At 42.9% G+C, this 18,306-nt stretch overlaps 1 protein-coding gene across 4 annotated transcripts in view; it reads right to left on the reverse strand.

Moving 5' to 3' along the window:
• Nucleotides 1-13,983: 13,983 nt before the first annotated feature.
• TBCEL (tubulin folding cofactor E like) overlaps nucleotides 13,984-18,306 on the reverse strand; it is a 78,608-nt gene continuing 74,285 nt past the window's right edge. For all 4 annotated transcript variants that reach the window (XM_086678839.1, XM_086678840.1, XM_086678841.1 and 1 more), the window contains one exon: nucleotides 13,984-18,047. In XM_086678839.1, the coding sequence (XP_086534965.1) occupies nucleotides 17,729-18,047 (319 nt within the window). In that variant the 3' untranslated portion in view covers nucleotides 13,984-17,728. The remainder of the gene's footprint in view (nucleotides 18,048-18,306) is intronic.

The following is an 18,306-nucleotide window of genomic DNA, read 5'->3' on the forward strand; positions in this document are numbered from 1 at the left end:
TTTTAAAAAGAAAAAGAAAAAAAAAATCCCCAGCTTGCCAGAGTAAATAGAACACCAGGTGTGTTTGGTAGCAAATCCCAAGCCACATCACAACCATCACAGAACAAATTCACATAACAACATCAACAGTTCTGCATCAGGTTGAAATTCCCTGAACGCTGGCAGGTCCTCCCGAGTTCAACGCTTCACGAACAAATTAGACTCCCCCACGAGATGCCAGTTTGTAAGTACAATAAGATCACTCAAATTGCAGGAAATTCTATGGAATCAACGAAGGTGGCAAGGAGTAAAGGAAAGGCGTCTATGCTGTAGCTACCAAGGACGAGACATAGGACCAGACTCTAAAGAGGCAGGTCCTGCGTTGTGTCTCTAGAACAAGCATCCGTCCTCTGTGAGACCTGGCTCTCCTCATTTTTAAAATAGTTTTTGATCAGGGGCAAATAAAAAGTTGATTAAAGCACAATGTATTTCTGCAGGTAGGAGAGGAGGATTTAGAGTTTTGGCATCGCCTTCCCTCTAGGACAGAGCCAATCCATCATTTTGAAGTACGGACCAGATTCACAGGCAATAGAAGACTCTGTCCACTGACTTTCCTTAGTGAAAGGAACGACAGACACCTTGGTAATAGAGAGGAACCATGCCAGGATTGCTCCTTGGCATTACAATAAAAATAGAATCCAGTACGTAGCAAGCAAGTAATTAGTTCCAGCAAATTAATTAAAGCAGGAACATCACAAAAGTGAACTTGTTTGCATCTTAGTTACAATCATTGAACTGGCGGCTTTGTCCTCCGTGAGGAGCGTGGATGGTCTGTGCCGCTCCACAAAGCTGAGATGCGCACACAGAATGCAAAGATCCAAGTTACGCATATACCTGCTTGAGAACCAAGTACACAGGTAGACCCTGCAGTCTGCTCCGATAGAATTCTCAAAAACTGAAAAAAACCCTCCTCTTATTATTGGAAACTACTGCAATTTTTCAGCCACATTTTCATGGAAAATCAGTGAATTTACCCTGGGAGAGTTTTATTGTAAATCTTCAATGTCAGGTATATACATTGAAGTCTCAAGCACACAATAAATATTAGTCCGTTTGCTGAAAATGGTAGTAAGACTAACAGAGATCACACGAGGCTTTAGCAGAGGGAGCTGCCATGTGAGTTTAAGACTTGAGCCTTTAGGGAAACAGTTCAGAGAGCAGTAAGGAGGATTCATTTTTAAGTATTTGTATTTATGAAAAATGTCACTAACCTGTTCTGTAGAGACTGGAGGAACTGTCAGAAATATTAAGCCAGATCTTGGGAAACCAGGCAAAAATTAGTAAGACAAGAATTCATGTCAGTTCTCCCCTACTTGCTGCCGATTATTTCTGATTCCTGAAATGATGTCTGAATCCCCTCCTCGTAAAACCAAAAATTCAGTTAGTCCTGTGTTAGAGTCAGATAAGTGTTGAGTTGCAATCAAAGGTTTTTTCTATTGATTAAGGAAAAGCAAATCTAAAGATCAGTTTCAGGATTGCGCAGAGAGGTTCTTTTCCTGAAAAACTAGACCTTTCTTTCCCCCTCTTAAAAAAAAAAAAAAAAAGTAGATTCAGATGGAAATGTCAGGTAGGAGCTGAAACCTTGGTCCTTTCTGATCAGAATCACTTTGCACTGAAAAACACAAAAGAAAACCCCCCTTCCACCTTTGTACCCAAAAAAAAGGCAACTGTATAATGTTACAGAATTAGCATCCACCAGCATGGGATTAAAACTCCAAACAAAGCTGCTGCCTCTAACGTTTAAATGAAGTTGGTTTTCTACTAAAGTCTTCCCCCCACCCCAGTTGCCACAGATAGGCCCTACTCTGTTTTTCTACCCCTCTCCCCACCCCCCACCCCCTGCAGGTATGCATGAAGTATTTAAAGGAACTTTCTCAAACTTTTCTAGGTTTTTATTCCTTCCCTTTTCTCCCTGATATGCCGCTGCACAGCTTGATGGGCCAGGGCGCTTTCCTCACAAAACCAAAGGAGGTAAGCAGTGCAAACCGTCCCTTTTCACCAGGGCAAAACCACACCATGTCCTGAAAACTTCCCCTGAGGCCTGCTGAGGGTCCTCGGGGGAAGAGAGGGGAGGGACCGATCCCTCCCGACAAATATGTGCAGTAAAGCAAATAATTTAAAAGGCATTGTGAGCAAAGTAAAAACACACTACATTCAATGCAGAATGGGAAAAGTTGCCTGAGGCATAAAGTCAGTCAAAATATTTCAAAATTCCTCCCAATTTCTCTCTGACCAGACATTTAAATGCCCCACTGTACAGAAAAACATAATTCCAGTTGAGCAAGTTGTCCTAAAATGAATGGGAGCTCTTGGGGAATGTTTTTAGTCTACTTTATTCAGTATTTTCCCCCAAAGCTGGGACATAATTTAGTACATTTTGCACGTGAAACCAACTCTCTCACCACTATTATGAGTCTTCCACATCGATTTACTTACAGGTGTCAAAGGAATATTTGCATCTGAGAGGCACTCGTCTATATAACAGAAACTCTAACTCTTGGGGGTGTCGATTTAAAATAAGATTAAACGCAAATCCAAGACCTCCTAGAAAAGCTTTCTCCTTGCCCAGTCTTTATTAAGGCTTTACTCCTATGCTCAACCTAAACGTCTTAAAGCAAAATGGTTGCCTCTATTTGAAAAAGTGCCAGCGGCATAATAGTTGCTTTGGTTTTCTTTCTCCACGCACTCAAGGATATTTATATCTCGGCCCTTCTGACCCCTATTAAATGCATCCTTCTTGAGGCAGGACCCGGGCAATGTGCCGTCTGGGCATAACCGGATACACAAGACGGTGGCGTAAGTGAGTCAGAATGACGTTGGGAATCTGGGTGCCAGCTAGTGCCAGTGCTCGAGGAGAGGCTGGCCCTGGCTTATCTATCACCGGTTGGGCTGGGAAGCCGGTCCGTGTGTGTGCGCGCGCGTACTCTGGGCGTCCGCTCCGTGGTCACAGACGGGGCAAGGACAAAAAATCCCTTTTTATGCCGTGTCGGCAGGAGGGCTTATTTTGTTGAAGGCGTGAAGTGAGCAAAGATTTTTGACAAGATTGAGACCAAAGGTGGCGTGGGGGCGGCTTGGAGCTAGTAACTCAAGACGCGTGCGCTTTGTGAAGGTGCTGCGCTTCAGGCAGGAGGCGAGACGCCCCCAACCCACCCAGAAAATGCAATTCCCTGAAAACAAGCGGAAGGGGCTTTACGTGCTGTTTTTGGTCTGCTTGATTGTCTCAGGTTGCCTGTACCGTTTCTGTGACAGAGATGGTCAGATTGGAACCAGTGGGGATGGATGCAGTGAGAAGTGTGCTTGGCCATCAGCCTCCAGCTGGTACCTCCTGCAGGCTCAGCCTCAGCGTTGGAGCCGAGGGCAGGCTCTTCCTGGGGCGGCCCCCAGCCAGCGACTGGGCAGGTGGTGGGACAAGAGTCCAGCACTTTCCACCGAAAGCAAGCCTTCTATAATGGGCAGTTTTGCTCTGGAGAGCCTAGTTGAGCTGACAAAGACTATGTCACGTGCTCAGCCGACAGCTCTATTATGCCAAAATCAGGGCCTAATTGGAAAAAGCTTATATGTATATTTAACGTTATATATACATACATACACATACACATCTATATCCATACATACAGATAGGTACATACATATATACATGTGTGTGTATGCATGTGTGATGGCATTATCTGGTAGATAGCCCCAAAGATTTTGACTCTCCGGATTTCTCAAAGTTTTTGAGCCCTCAGACACATCCCACTCCACCTCATTAAGAGCTAACATTTCTCCCAGCACAGGAAGACAGTAGAGAGGATTCCCTCCCCTTCAGAAGCTGTTCCCATCTCCTGACTGCTAGGCCTATCATCAAGTTCAAGTGGCAGCTCACCGGGCCTCATGAAGGAGGAAAGGGACCACCCCCAAAGGAGCTGCAAGGCATCCTGGCGTATCCTGGCATGGGATTGGATTGCGAGAGCGCTCAGTCAAGGAGACTGGGCCATGACACGGAATAAGAGAAGGTTCGTGCACTTGGGGGCACTCTCTAAGGATACAGGCCTTAACATGCAAGGACCCCAAGGGGTGGTGCAAACTCACTGCTAGGGCAGCTCCTGGAAGCTTGGAAAAGAGTGAGAGCCCACACTGAGTGATGCTGAAATGCCTGAATTACTGTGGCAGATGGTAGAAGGGATTAAAGGCTCAGGGAAGTGAACATGCTGGATCAGATATATTACGAGAGTCTGGAAGACCCACTAAATGGCCATGTTCCATGGGAAGGCCCAGAGGACAGACACATCCTCCACCAAAGCCAGCAGGAATGTGCTGGGGTGAGGAAAGCACCAGCGTCACTAAGAGACTCGGTGGTGGTTTCCCTCTGCAGGCCAGAGAGCAGGAGAGGGGGTCATAGAACTTGGTTACCTGATACCAGTGGAGAAGATGGGCCCCTGAAACAATAGAGACTGGGTAGCAGCACTCTGCTGCCTGAAGCCGAGGGAGCCACAATCTTCATAATGACCAAACAGATCAGAGTGGCAGCCAAGGGGGCCTGATCCATAGAGAATTAAGGAGATGATTAACAGAGCATGGCATTACAGGGCCAAGTAGATGAGCAGCTGACAAGGGGGATTGCTTACTATATATAATTTTATAAGGGCAAAATTGGTGGATCACGAGGCTGAAGGCAGTTGCCCCCCCCCCCCCCCCCCCCCGCCAAATTATTGATCACTTGCTCAGTTTGTGGCTCGGAGTCAGTTTTCAAATTTGGATCCTGTAGACTAAAAAAGGTAACCAGGTCCCCAAAGAGAAAGAAGGACCCTGAAACACCATGACATGGTAATGATTCTCCCACTCATTCTCCTAAAGACCTACTTCATTACTTCGATAACATCATACTGACTGGGCATGATGAGCAAGAGGTGACTAGAAGCCTCCAGGCCTTAGGAAGATACATGTGCTCCAAAAGATGGGAGATAAATCCTTCAAAGATTCAGGGCTAATACCTCAGTAAAATTTTTAGAAATCCAGTAGTCAGGGGCAAGCCGGGACCTCCCCTCCAAAGGAAAAGACAAATTCTGCATTTTGCGATGTCTCTACAAAGAAATTCTTCCTTCTTTGTTGTTTTCTTTCAGTTCTGGAGGCCACACATTCCATACCTAGGAAAACAGCTCCCCTATTCCAAGTGATATGGAATTCAACCATCTTTGACTTGGGCAAAAGAACAAAGAGCAAAAGAACTTTGTAACAGCTCTAGGCTGAAATGCAAGGAACCTTGACACTTGGGTCATATACTCAGTAGACCCTTTGTTGGAGGTGTCAGTGGTGGAAAAAAGATAAAATGTGGAGTTTGTTGCAAACCCTAGTGGGAGAATCACAACACAGGTCCCTGGAGTTTTAGAGCAAGGTCATACCATCTGCAGTAGAGAATAACCACCCCTCCTGAAAACCAGCTCCTGGCATGTTACTGGGCCCTGTGATGGCACATTTGACCAAGATCCAAGTGACCATGTGTCCAGAACTCCCATCATGACCTGGGAGTCAGAAAGTCAGGTGGACCCAGTAACAATGTATCATAAGTTGGAAACAGTGTATCTAAGACTGGCAATGGCAAGCTGCCTGGCCAGGTAGCTCAGACTCCGGGTCACGTGCTATGGTTGCACCAGCACCCCCTTAACCCAAATTACACATATGGCTACATGTGGGGTGGGGGTGCCTACAATAAGCTGAAAGAAGACAAAAAAGCCTAAGCTTGAGGTGTGGATGATTCAGCTTGGTGTGTGTATGCAAGCCTAAAGCAGATAGTAGCTATTATTGCCTCACTCAGGGGTAGATTTGGAAATACAATCATAAGGGGACATCTTTCCAACATGTGGAACTTTAGGCAATATATTTTGTCATGTACCTTGTGTCAAGGGAAAAGTGTTCTGAAGTTAGAACATGTACAAACTTGTAGGCAGTAGTGAATCACATAGCCAGCTAGACAACGACCTGGAAGCAAAAAAGCTTGGAAAATCAGCGCCAAGGAGGCCTGGAGTAGAGACATGTGGATAGACAGATGGGAATGTACACCAAGTATGAAGATCTTCGTATCATATGTTAACATCCACAAAAAAAGCATCCACTACAGAAGAGGGACTAAGCAACCAAGTAGACAAAAAGACTTCGTCAATTGATGTGAGACAGATTTTGTCAGTGTTTTGGGACAATGCGTACATGTATGAAGTGGCCACAACAGCAGGGATGAAAGTAATGAATAGACCCAGTAGCCTGAACTCCCCTTTAGCAAGGCTGACCGGGCTTCCATTGCCTGTGAACATTCAATCTGCTACTAACAGAGACTAAAGCTAAGCCCCCAGTGTGTCCCTGCTCCTTGGAGAGACCAACTGGCCACTTGGAGGCAAGATGATTCTGTTGGAGGGGCCAGTGGTTCCTTCTCACAGCAGTAGACCTCTACTGTGGGTACTCAGTCAGTACCGTTAATGACAGGCTTACAGAATGCCTGAGCCAGAGGCCTAGAATCGCATGCAAAATAACATGTGACTAGGGAAGCCACTTCATAAAAAGGAGATGTGGGAGTGGGCCATGACTATAGGATCCACTGGCTGGAGCACAAATCAATGACACAAAAGATGCTGGCCTGATCAAGCACCTAATGAATTGCTGAAGGAGCAGGGTAAGCACCACCTTGGAGATAATACCGAGAGGAAGGGGTATGGGTGATACCCTCAAGGATACTGCACAGGCATTGGGTCAGAGACCTGTATATGAGGCAGTAGGAAGTAGTCCCCAGTAGGTGACAGTATGAGGCAGTCTCCAGTAGGAAGAATACATGGATCTGGGAACCAACGTGTGGAAGCATAGGTGGCCCCACATGCCATTACTCCCAATGATTGCTGAGAGGTTTTGGGCTTCCCAGCCCCTCATCTCTGGGTCGTGCAGTTTGACATCCTGGTCCCCAAGAGGGTACACTCTCACCAGGGGGAACACAGCGAGAGTCCCACTGAACCATAAACTATGGCTGTGGCGTTGCCTGGGCACTCGGGCTCTGTGTTCAGAGAGCAGAAGGAAAGAAGATGAGCTACCATCCTGTTAGGAGTCATTGACCCTGATGAGCGGGACGAGGTGGGGCTGCTGTTACATGATGGATTCAAGGGATAATGTGCGTGGAACTCAGGTGACCCGTTTTGGTGGCTCTTGGTGCTCCCTTGCCCAACTGTGACTGTGACGGGCAAGTGTAGCAACCCAGGTCTGAGCAGCATATGGTTACGAGGGCCTCAGACTGTTTGGGAATCAGGGCTTGGGAGAAACCAGTAGATAAACGCTGAGACCACCAGACGTGATAGCTAAGGTGATAAGATGGACAGTGGAAGAGGGAGACAGTGTCTAACAGTTGTGACCCTGAAATCAACTGCCATGACAGGGGCTACAGTTCATTCCCTAACCTCCCTATTCTCAGCATCCCCCCCGGGAAGAGGGGGCCACTGGAGCCTGAGAGGAGCTGGCCCTCATTATAGAAAACTGGATCTACAAATCGCATGGGATGCTCCGTGGTAGATACGAAGGTGCCCCACTCAGATCCATCTTCACGCAAGGAATACTTTCCTGCTACGAGGAGTGTGGTTAGCTGACATCTTCCAGTTGTTGGCTCCTTCAGTATTCACATCAGGGTTCAAGCTGAGGTTATGTCCTTATTGTGTCCTTATTGTGTTGGCCGAGAAAAGCATTGGTCAAAGGCCCCGGGCGGGACTCTTCTTGGCTCCAGGGCATCTTACTGGGCTGGCAGACTGTTAGGTCTACAGCCTGGTCTGTGGCCCCTCCTGTCCAATCCTCCTTCTCCCCCTTTGCTTTCACAGGGGTTATTCCCCAGTAAGCCTTTTGAACTTCTATGAGTGTCTGCTTCCCAGATAACTGAATCTGGGACACCGAGGTCTTGAATACCTTTACGAGCCCTTTACAACTGAATGTTCTGCCTTGTTGTATAATCTGCCATGGAGGTTCCGGATGCATCTGTAGTGCACTTGTTTCTACCACTTAGCCACGGATTTAGTGATGTTCGACCTCCTAGATCCAGTTCAATAAGGTGATTGCATCTAAGGCCATACTTACGTTCTCCCTGAAAAATGGCGGTTATCCAGAGCAGAATCCTTGAAATGGATGATGTAGAAGTAGTAGTTATGCTCCTGAAGACTTCTCCTAAACAGTAAAGACATTTAGAATGAAGTGATTCTGAAGAGCATTACATCTGGATGTTTCCTTCTCTCACTGCCTCACGATCCTCATTCTTGGACATCTAGATTAACTTTTATAAGGTGGGATACTCATGTGGTCTGTTGGTTTTCATTTTTTTTTCATTTTTTTAAACGTTTATTTATTTTTGAGACAGAGAGAGACAGAGCATGAACGGGGGAGGGTCAGAGAGAGAGGGAGACACAGAATCTGAAACAGGCTCCAGGCTCTGAGCAGTCAGCACAGAGCCCGACATGGGGCTCGAACTCACGGACCGCGAGATCATGACCTGAGCCGAAGTTGGACGCTTAACCGACTGAGCCACCAGGCGCCCCTCATTTTTTTTTTAATGAAAAAATTTTTAACTTAATTGAAGTATAGTTAACATACAATAATATTAAATTAGTTTCAGGTGTACAACACTGTGATTCAACTCATATACAATACAAAACGCTCACCATAAGTGCATTACAATATTCTTGATTATATTCCCTAGGCTGTACTTTTAATCTCTGTGACTTATTTATTTTATAATTGAAAGTGGGGGGAGGGGCACCTGGGTGGCTCACTTGGTTGAGTGTCTGACTCTTGATCTCGGCTCAGGTCATGAGCTCACAGCTTGTGAGATCGAGCCCCACATCAGGCTCTGTGCAGTCAGCATGTAAGTCTGCTTGGGATTCTCTCTCTCTTTCTCTCTCTCTCTCTCTCTCTCTCCCCTCTCTCTGCTCCTCCCCCTGCTCATGCATACTCTCTCTCTCTCTCAAAATCAATAAACATTTAAAAAAATAATTGAAAGTATGTACCTCTTAGTCACTTTCACCCATTTCACCCACCCCCCTCCCCTTTGGCAACCAACCACCAGTTTGTTCTCTGTGTTTATGAGTCTCTCTGTTGTTGCTTGTTTGCTTAGATTCCACTTAATATAAGGGAAATCCTATCATATTTGTCTCTTCTCTGCCTTATTTCACTTAGCATAACACCCTCTAAGTCAGGCCATGTTGTCGCAAATGGCAAGTGTCCCCTTTTTGGGGTTCAGTAATATTCCACTGTGTACACATACATGTTCTTTATTCATTCATCTATCGGTGGGCATTTAGGTTGCTGCCATATCTTGGCTATTGTAAATCACACTTCAATAAACATAGGGGTACATATATCTTTTCGAATTAGTGTTTTGGTTTTCTTTGGGTAAATAGCCAGAAGTGGAATTAGTGGATCCTATGGTACTTCTATATTTAGTTTTCTGAGGAACTTCCATAATATTTTCCACAGCTGCATCAAGTTACATTCCCACCAACGGTGCACAGGAGGGTTCCCTTTTCTCCACATCCTCATCATCACTTGTTATTTCTTGTCTTATTTCTTAAGTTTTATTTCTTAAAGGCAAAAATTTTAAAAACCTGATGTAAAACTTACTTCTAAATTTGTTCATATGTATTAGTATCATGGCAAACTGAAACCATCAGTTCAAATTGTAGCACAAATGATCTGGAACCTGTTTTTTTAAAGAATTAATATTAGTTGCCTTTAAGTTACATTTCTTTTTTATGAAGGCCTTACTCACTCTAGACACTGAACTTGAACTAAGCTAAAAAATATGGCTTAATTAGGAGAAAAATGGCATTGGCTCTTCGAAAACCACATTGAATGACACTTATTGTTTATTAACTAATCAGGAAGACTTTCTAGACCTAAGATCTAATAAAAGATGTTCATCTCTGAAATTTAAATAAGGACTCAAAGATATTTTCTGAAAGCAACTTTGGCATCTGTATCTAGCCAAGGAGCTTGGAACAGCTAATTCTAAGGAGACCAACAGAACCCAAAAAAAAGCTCACAACTGGCCTTATTCTAACATCCTTGCCAGCACATTAGCATAAAGCTGGAAAAGGGTAGGGGGCGGACACACTATATTCCTTATTCGCCACATAGTACCAAGTAGTTCCTCTAGAAGAATTTCTCAGGTAAGAAGCAGTTCCAATCAAAGCTTCCTGTAGACAATAAGCAAAGGGTTTTAGGACTCTTAATCCATCACTTTTCAAGAGCACTCAGATGAAACAAATATTCATACATTGTTAAGAATAAATAATACATATACCTTCTCCTGCAGAGGTGAAATCTTACCAAAGATTAAACATTAGATTCCAGAGGAAAGATGGCTCAGAAAATAGGTGAGGTGCATGGCAAATTCAAGTCTGTAATGTGTTGAATTCAAGTGCCTAGCTTTGCACGCCTAATTGGGAAGAACCCTATCTTAGTTGCACAAACTAGTAATCATATATCAAGAACAAGATCAGTAAAGTCTTTGACTTTGCAGGGCTGGGACACACAATAAAACCAGGGGGGAAAGTTATTTTTATGTATCTCTAATGCAGAACAATTTGGCAATATCTACCAAAAGTACAAACACTTTGACCTTTTGATCCAGCAATCCCTCTTCTAAAAATGTATTCTATGGATTTATTTCAAATATGTGAAAGAACATATGCTGATTACTGCAGCAAATTGAAAATAGTAAATAAAAGAGAGATTGGGATGGAGAGACACAGAGACAGAGACAGAGACACAGAGAGAGAGAGAGAGAGAGAGAGGAAAAATGTCTATCAATAAGGTATGAGTCAAACAAGGATAAAGTGTGTGCATATAAATATTATTAAGCTGAAAACAAAGGACAAGGTGATTCCCTATGTGCTGCTATAGAGATCCGAGATCTCCAAGATACATTTTAAGTGAAAAAAAGCAAAGTGCATGATAGTGTGTAATATGCTAACTTGCTGTAGAAGAGGGGAACAAAAAGTATCTTCTTTTTGGCTATTAGTTATGTAAACTCTGGAAAGATGCATAAGAAACTGATAAATGATGAAGTACAGGGGGTTATAGAGTGGGGTTTTTCCAATGGATACTATCTACATTGCTTGATTTTTAAACCATGTGAATGTTTTCTATTTAGAAAATAAATCTAAATGGTTTTTGAAAAGACTTTTTTTGTAAACAAATTGAAATTTGAACCAAATAAAAGTTGAACACAACCAAAGCAATTCGTAATGTCCTATTTATATTCTTTAATAGTGGAGTCAGGCTTACATGTACCTTCAAATATATCAGGTATCTCGGAAAACATTTTTTTCTCTTTAATACGTATTTTTTTTAATGTCTGCCTCATTATATTCTCACTTAACACCTTAATTGTATTACTTACAGTGACTAAGAACCATTCAAGGATGGAGAGTCTGTGTAAGAAAAGACTTGACAAACTGAAATTGCAGTTTGTAACTTTTTGGTACATCTAGATCTTGCAGACCGTAATAGATGAACTTTCTCCTCTATTTTGCCAGCAATATTTATATTCTTCACAAGGCTCTCACTTAAATTTTAAAGAGGAACAACAGCAGTGACAGCCTCATCCTTTCCTGCAACGAAACCTTTGAAACAGGCTGCATTCAATTATAAAACTTTTTTCCTCTATAAATATCCATTTTAAGTTCACTTAAACACTGATGACTCTGAAAAAAGTCTGAGATTGAACTGAGTGACCTCTCTCACCTTTGACTGTTTACTGAAAGTTCTGAGGCTCTAGAATGTTCTTGGATTAAAAGCCAGAATATCTGTTTTCTTGCATCATATTATTTGGTTCATTTGTTCTTGTCAACAGCACCCATCACAAGCGTCCAAGTGGCATTTCAGAGGAGCAGGGAGGACAATAGATACACATCAACTGCAGTCTCATGATTCTGGAAATGGCATGAGGACAAATACCAATTTGGATTTAGAGCCATCAGCCACATCAGTGATTTTGTTATAGAGCAAATCAATTTAGCAAATGGATGTTGAGGAACATACCGTTTTAATGACACATAAAGAACAACAGTGAAGAGGGTGTGTGTGTGTGTGTGTGTCATGGTGGGGAGTGGGGGGAGGGTTATGGAGAACTTTAACAGCAAGTACTACCTAACAGCTGTCAAATGCCTGGATTCCACAGCCAAATTCCCCGGGTTTGCATCCTGGCTTTGCTGCCATTAGCCAACGGTGTGACCTTTGGCAAGTTACTCAACCTATCTGTGCCTCAACCTCTTCACTAGTAAGAGAAGATAGAGACAGCAACAGGGCTAAACTCATAGGGATGCCATGAAGACCAAATGGGCTTGATACGGTAGTGCATCTAGAATGGGTTCTGGTTGATAATCATGGCTCATTCATAGTGTTTAGAAGAAATGTGAGAAACAAACATTCTAAGCCTGGACCCCGGCAATGATTCATACAACCCGCAACTCTATCCAGGTATGGCTCTCCTTCCTCCTGGGTTAGGAGTTTGTTACTCCCCTCGTACTATCCGTGCCTTCAAATAGAGTGCAAGCAAATTATGCAGATGTCTAAACCACATTGAAGAAAAGGGTAAGACAAAACATTCATTAGTGGCAATTCTTGTTTGACCTATTTAAAAAATGGGTTTCCTTTCTTTAGTTGGCTCTGTTAGGACCAATTATTGTTTAGGTCACTGCTTCAGTGACCTAATAAAGAAATAAAAAGTTGTAGAAATGCCACTGACTCAGAATAATGCTAAATTGTATCAGTAAGAAAAACCTCAGTTGTGTTGCTGTCTTTAGTTCAGAGCAAGGTGGGAGGCTAGCACAGGAATCCCCAAAGTGTATTATATTCACACATATAGGCAAATACATGTATTTGAGCATTTTAATAGATGTTTGTTAAACAAAAAATGCTAAAGATTTCCAGTGTTATTCTCCAATCTTTGAAGGAAAGGAATCAGAAATTCATGGTATCTTAAGGAGATACAATATGATATGTTCATAGATTAGCTCAGTTCCTAAATCTTGGTTACATTAAAAGGTTAAAAGTAGATGAAATGATACATAGGTTTCAAAAGTTATCTGGACTAATTTGGGCTCTGAACTTCTAAGTTGGAGACCACAGACAACTAACTTCCTTTCCAGAGGAGAGTTGGAAAGAGAAACGTTGACTTCAAAGGTTAACCTTCTTGTTTTACGTGCATCTAACTGGGAACTGGTGGGAGTCACACTATCTTTCAGTCCAATGGGTATTGGATGCCTTGAAATATGTCTCCTTTGCCAGTATACTCAGAGAAGCTCACAATAAATACTGCCTTAAAAAGCATTTAGCAAAGAAGGTAAAATTATATTCTTTGAAATTTGAGTAAGAGGTAGAAATATTTAAACGGATCATGATACTCACATGCTTCTGGGGCACTGAGAGAGAAGCGAATGGACTCCGTCTTCTCAATACAGAAATATAGCACACTTCTTGGACCTTCATTCTTGATATAAGGTTAACTCATTACAGCTCACCCAGAAGTTAGTGGTAAGTGGGTAGGGGTTCAAGTGTCCAAAACCCTAATTCTTACAGAAAATTATTTTCTAAAGGCAAAGAGCGTCACTTGAAAAAATGTCGTAAATTTTTAGTGCACCAAAATGAGGTTTTCATTCTTAGAGGATGCCAAATATCTCCAAGGGAGGTCTTTATCCTTAAAAGGATAAAGAGGGAGTGTCAAGAACATGTTAGAAGTATAAACACACTTCCTATGAATCTCTCTTTTGCGGTTTCCATTTACAACTGGCAAAATCCCAATGAAATCTGTTAAAATGGTCAAATTCTTCCCAGCTTCGACCAGTTCCCCAGAGGACTCAACCACAGCAGTGATGTCAATTTTTAGCTGTATAAAAATGAACACGTATCTTGACCCCAAACTCCAGAAAAAAAATCAGAACACAAAGAGAAAGTAGACTTGGATTTTTAATTTTTTTAAAGATTATCTCTATATATATGTATTAATAAAAAGTGCAAAGAATAGACCTTCATGTTTAAATTATATTCTAAAATAAAATATATATTTCCATTAGCTGCAGGAGACAACTGGCAAGTGAGGAAGGAGCCTGGGAGAGCCCCGTCCCTCTCCGTCACTACAATGGACATGTTATATTATGGAAGCACCTATGAGAAAGAGAGTGTTCACAACACATCTGGTAACACAGACAGCTTCTGGGTGTACTTGAACGCAGTTTGTGTCTTCAAGCTAACATGAAACGGAGGGAAAAATCAAATTCATAAACAGCAGTGGCATCGCTGAGAACAATCTATTATTTTGTACTCCTGTTTTATGTGCCCTAGAGCCTAGCACTTCGCAGAGGGCAAGTCACACACACACACACACACACACACACACACACACACACACACACGCACGCACTGGTAAAAGCTATCACCAGCGAGCCCTGAGTGGGGGTCAGATCCCTGTGCAACAAAGGTCCTCTGGCTGGCGCACTGCTTACTCAGCAACACAGCTGAAACATCTGGTGACGTTTCATTTTGTTAAGCGAACAAAATTTTAAAACATAGCATCATGACACTCGGCTCTGTTACACGTAGCTCATGTTTCAGGCTTATTTCCACCAAAAGCTCTTAAAAGAAACAAGGTGTGGGATTTCCGTTGCTTTCTTACGTGTTTACGGATATGGTGGCAGAAACAATAGAAAATGTAATAATAATGAAAGACACTGGGCTCGGCTTTTTTCTCTCCTTTAAAGCAGTCTGGGCTATTTCAACAATTCAATGAAAAAGAAAACTGATCTCTGTTGTGGCCTCAGCAGCTACTTGTGAGCACGGAGGACCCCTCGGTTTTGATCTGGCTTTTTCTTCTATCATTCCTTTCCCTTTTCATAACTGAAAAGAATTTCCAGTTGAGGACAGGTATGTCCTATCCACTGCGCCGGCAGCGAAATATCTGTAACACTGGCTCTGACAGCATTTTGCCTCATAAATGCCAATAATATGCTCTTCACTGCATGTGGATGGAGGAAGTCAATATTAAAATACATAAGCTGCAGCAATCAATTATGCATAACAATTAGGCTCAAAGGTCCACGGTCTCTTGTCTCCTTTCCGGCCTGTTACAAAAATAATTTTGGTTACAAGTGTCTACACAGCACCGATTTTATTTCAAAAGCAGCATCTTTACTCAGCCACCCAAATAAATCTACAGGTACACATGCTCAAATAGCTTCTCTCTTTTACTTCTGTTCTGTAGCTCTAAAAGACCAGTAATTGTGATAGATTTCATCTCAATCAAAAAGTATTCAGCAATTATTAAAACCATTAATTACAATGCCCTAAAAATACCCACATCCACTGCATTAGATGAGAAGTTCCCCTGACATGCAACTGTATAATAGGGGAATTATGCCTGCAGTTGATGGACGCTGTGTTCTGTCGTAACAGAAGGAACAGGTCTCTAATAGTAAAAAAGCATTTCATAAAACTTTGTCATATATAAAATAGCTCATTAGTTGTGACCATTCCACTTATGATTAAAGCATAACAGAAGTGTTTGCTCTGCCTTCTGCTGCGGGACAGTCAGGGGTCATATAACCTCAAAAAATAAGAGTGCATCTGTCTCCCAGGCTGACGAAAGCAATGGGCTCCATTACACGGTTTCTCTTTCAAACTCGTCGGCACTCATGCACACATACACAAAGCACCCACAGTTTTTGTCTTCATGACACTGTTGCCACGCTTTTTTCCCCACTTCCAAAAATCTGTCAGGAAAATGTGACTGCAAAATAATTATTCTTGTTTATACCCAGCCCCGATCTCCATTACTCATTCTTCTGATTTTGAAAGATAGAGTCTTGCAGCAGGAGGATGGGCTTCATTCATCTTTCTCAAACCCTTTGGTTTCCACCTTTAATGTTACAGTGAACGTAGATTTGACTCAGTAGGCCTGGGTCAGAGGCCTGACCCAGACACTGAACCTGAAGTGCATTAAGAGAATAAACATCTGCTGTTATGGCATAGGAAAAAAATTTAAACTAGCAATAAGAATCACAACTCTGCAGATGTGAAGGATTTTATAAGAGTCACCTAAAAATTTCTTACGAAATTAAACAATTTGTAGGAGCGGTGGAATCCTGTAACGAAGGTCAAAAAGTCAAATGCAATCAGATAATGATTACATTCTTCGAAAAAGAACATACCTTCTTTTTTATGTGCACATCTCCTGCCCTTAGTTATGCTAAGCCTTCCTCAAGTCTCCCAAGTGTAAACATGGTGGACCAAGAAAGACATACATTAAAGAAAGGGAGTACACTGATTAACAAAGGACTACAAGAACAAACACAAAGATTTCAGAGCAGGTGAGGAACCAGCTTTTAAAGAAAAGTGCTTTAAATATGCTTCTGCAAAAAATATGACTTGGAGGCAATTCTGGAGTTTTGACACTTAGACTTTACTCATAGATTAGGCAGAGTTGTTCTTCAGGAGGGGCGACTAAGTGGAAACGTAAAACAAAAAGAACTGTTCAGTTACGACATCACAAAATCCCAGGGAAGAACTGGGAATCAAAACTCCCTTTGATTAAAATTTCCCACTTTTGACGCAAAGTGCAAGAGCAAGGACTTCAAATGACGACACAGGCAGGAAAGCCACGACACTCTCTTTCTCCTGTACGACCCGACTTTTCTCCTACGATGCTCCCTCACACACGCCACAGACCGTCTGTTAGCTAATTCTCAACTCTCCTGGCACGGACATCCATTACTTTTTTGGGTCCTTCCTAAAGTCAGGCCTCTGGTCCCAGTAGTTTAAGGTCAGGAAAAAGATAGCTAGATATGAGGAAATACATTCGAACTCGGGAATGCGACATATTTCATACTATGGACGTGAGGGTTGATACAGTGTGTGCGAACAGCCACGTGGACACTGTTACGTACAGAGACCAGGCTGCTCTGCCTGTGCTGCCGAACAGGGAGTTTTCCTGGAGTTTTAACTCTCCGTCTGCTCCTCTTCCAGATCCTAACAGAGTTATAGGTGCTAACTGAGTACCTGAGATCAGGATCAGGTTGAAAAATGCTTAAAACACGAAATTGTTTCAAAAGGGAGAAATGAAGAAAAAACCCCGCCCACACTGAGAAATGAGAAGTTACTTATAGACAGAATGAAGCTACTAGGTAAACAGGGGCTGACGCCAGTCAAAGTGAAAAACTGAACCACAACAGGAAAGGAGGGAGAACGAGGGAACGCGGAAGAACGGGGGGAGAGAAATGCTGGCCCTTCCTGGAAAGATCCCTGCTCCAGATTTAAATAGTCAAGTTACCCTCCTGCGGGGGACACACTGTTCGTGCTCTTTCCACAAGTATCCCGAAGCGGTCAGGACGACCACGCGGCAGGCACGTCCCAGTGAACACGGTACGGACACGGCGGCTTCCTGGTCCTCTTTCGTGAGGGAGGGAGGGCGGGTGGACTGGCGATGTGGCCAATTCTGCTGGCTGAGCTGAAGAAATCTGTGGTAGAAAATACCAAAAACAGTCCCCTACCCGTCCTAGGGGGAAAAATGTACAAAACCCCCCTGAAACTGAAACAAAACAAAACGAAACGAAAACAACCTTCTCCCTCCTAAAGAAAACCATTGGGAACAAATGCCCTGCAAGAAGTCCTTATGTATGTGTTTTTACAAGGCTGGTAGAGGTTATTTTGTTTTGGATTCCACATAAATTTTATCTCCATCCCTAATGCCAAAAGAATGCAATGCGCGAGAGCTGTACTTCATTTCCTCTGGGCCAAAGGGTGCTTCGTGGTCAAAATAGTAGAGAAGCATGTTGCTCGTGGGTAACTGCACTAGAGTTTTTAATTGTTTCTTTAGTTCTGCAACGGTTTGGTCCAGACGAATGCTCATTTCTTCCACCTGATCGTTGAAGTGGACTTCTACTTTCGCGCTGCTCTGGGGTCTTAGGTCCACTTCTGCCAAAGGCTCCAACTTCCCGTATTTCGTAATCAGTTCATGATACCTAGAAGGATAAAAAGACAGTGTCAGCTTAAGCCACTAGCATATGGACCATGGACTTTTTCAGAACTACGGGTAACCTGCACTGCCACCACCCTATTCTAACATGATCTCCATGGAGCTACCTGACAAGTTATTTGTGTCATCTGTGATCTGATACGGTTGCCCTCTTGAGGCTACAGTAAAACCACATTGTTGTGGATACAAGAGTCTGTCCTAAAGATGGTCAGCATGCCTGCTGTTAATCATTATTTACGGATAGA

This window comes from Puma concolor, chromosome D1, assembly GCF_028749965.1.
Source record: "Puma concolor isolate L17-30 chromosome D1, mPumCon1.1.hap2, whole genome shotgun sequence".
Classification (NCBI taxonomy): Eukaryota; Metazoa; Chordata; class Mammalia; order Carnivora; family Felidae; genus Puma; species Puma concolor.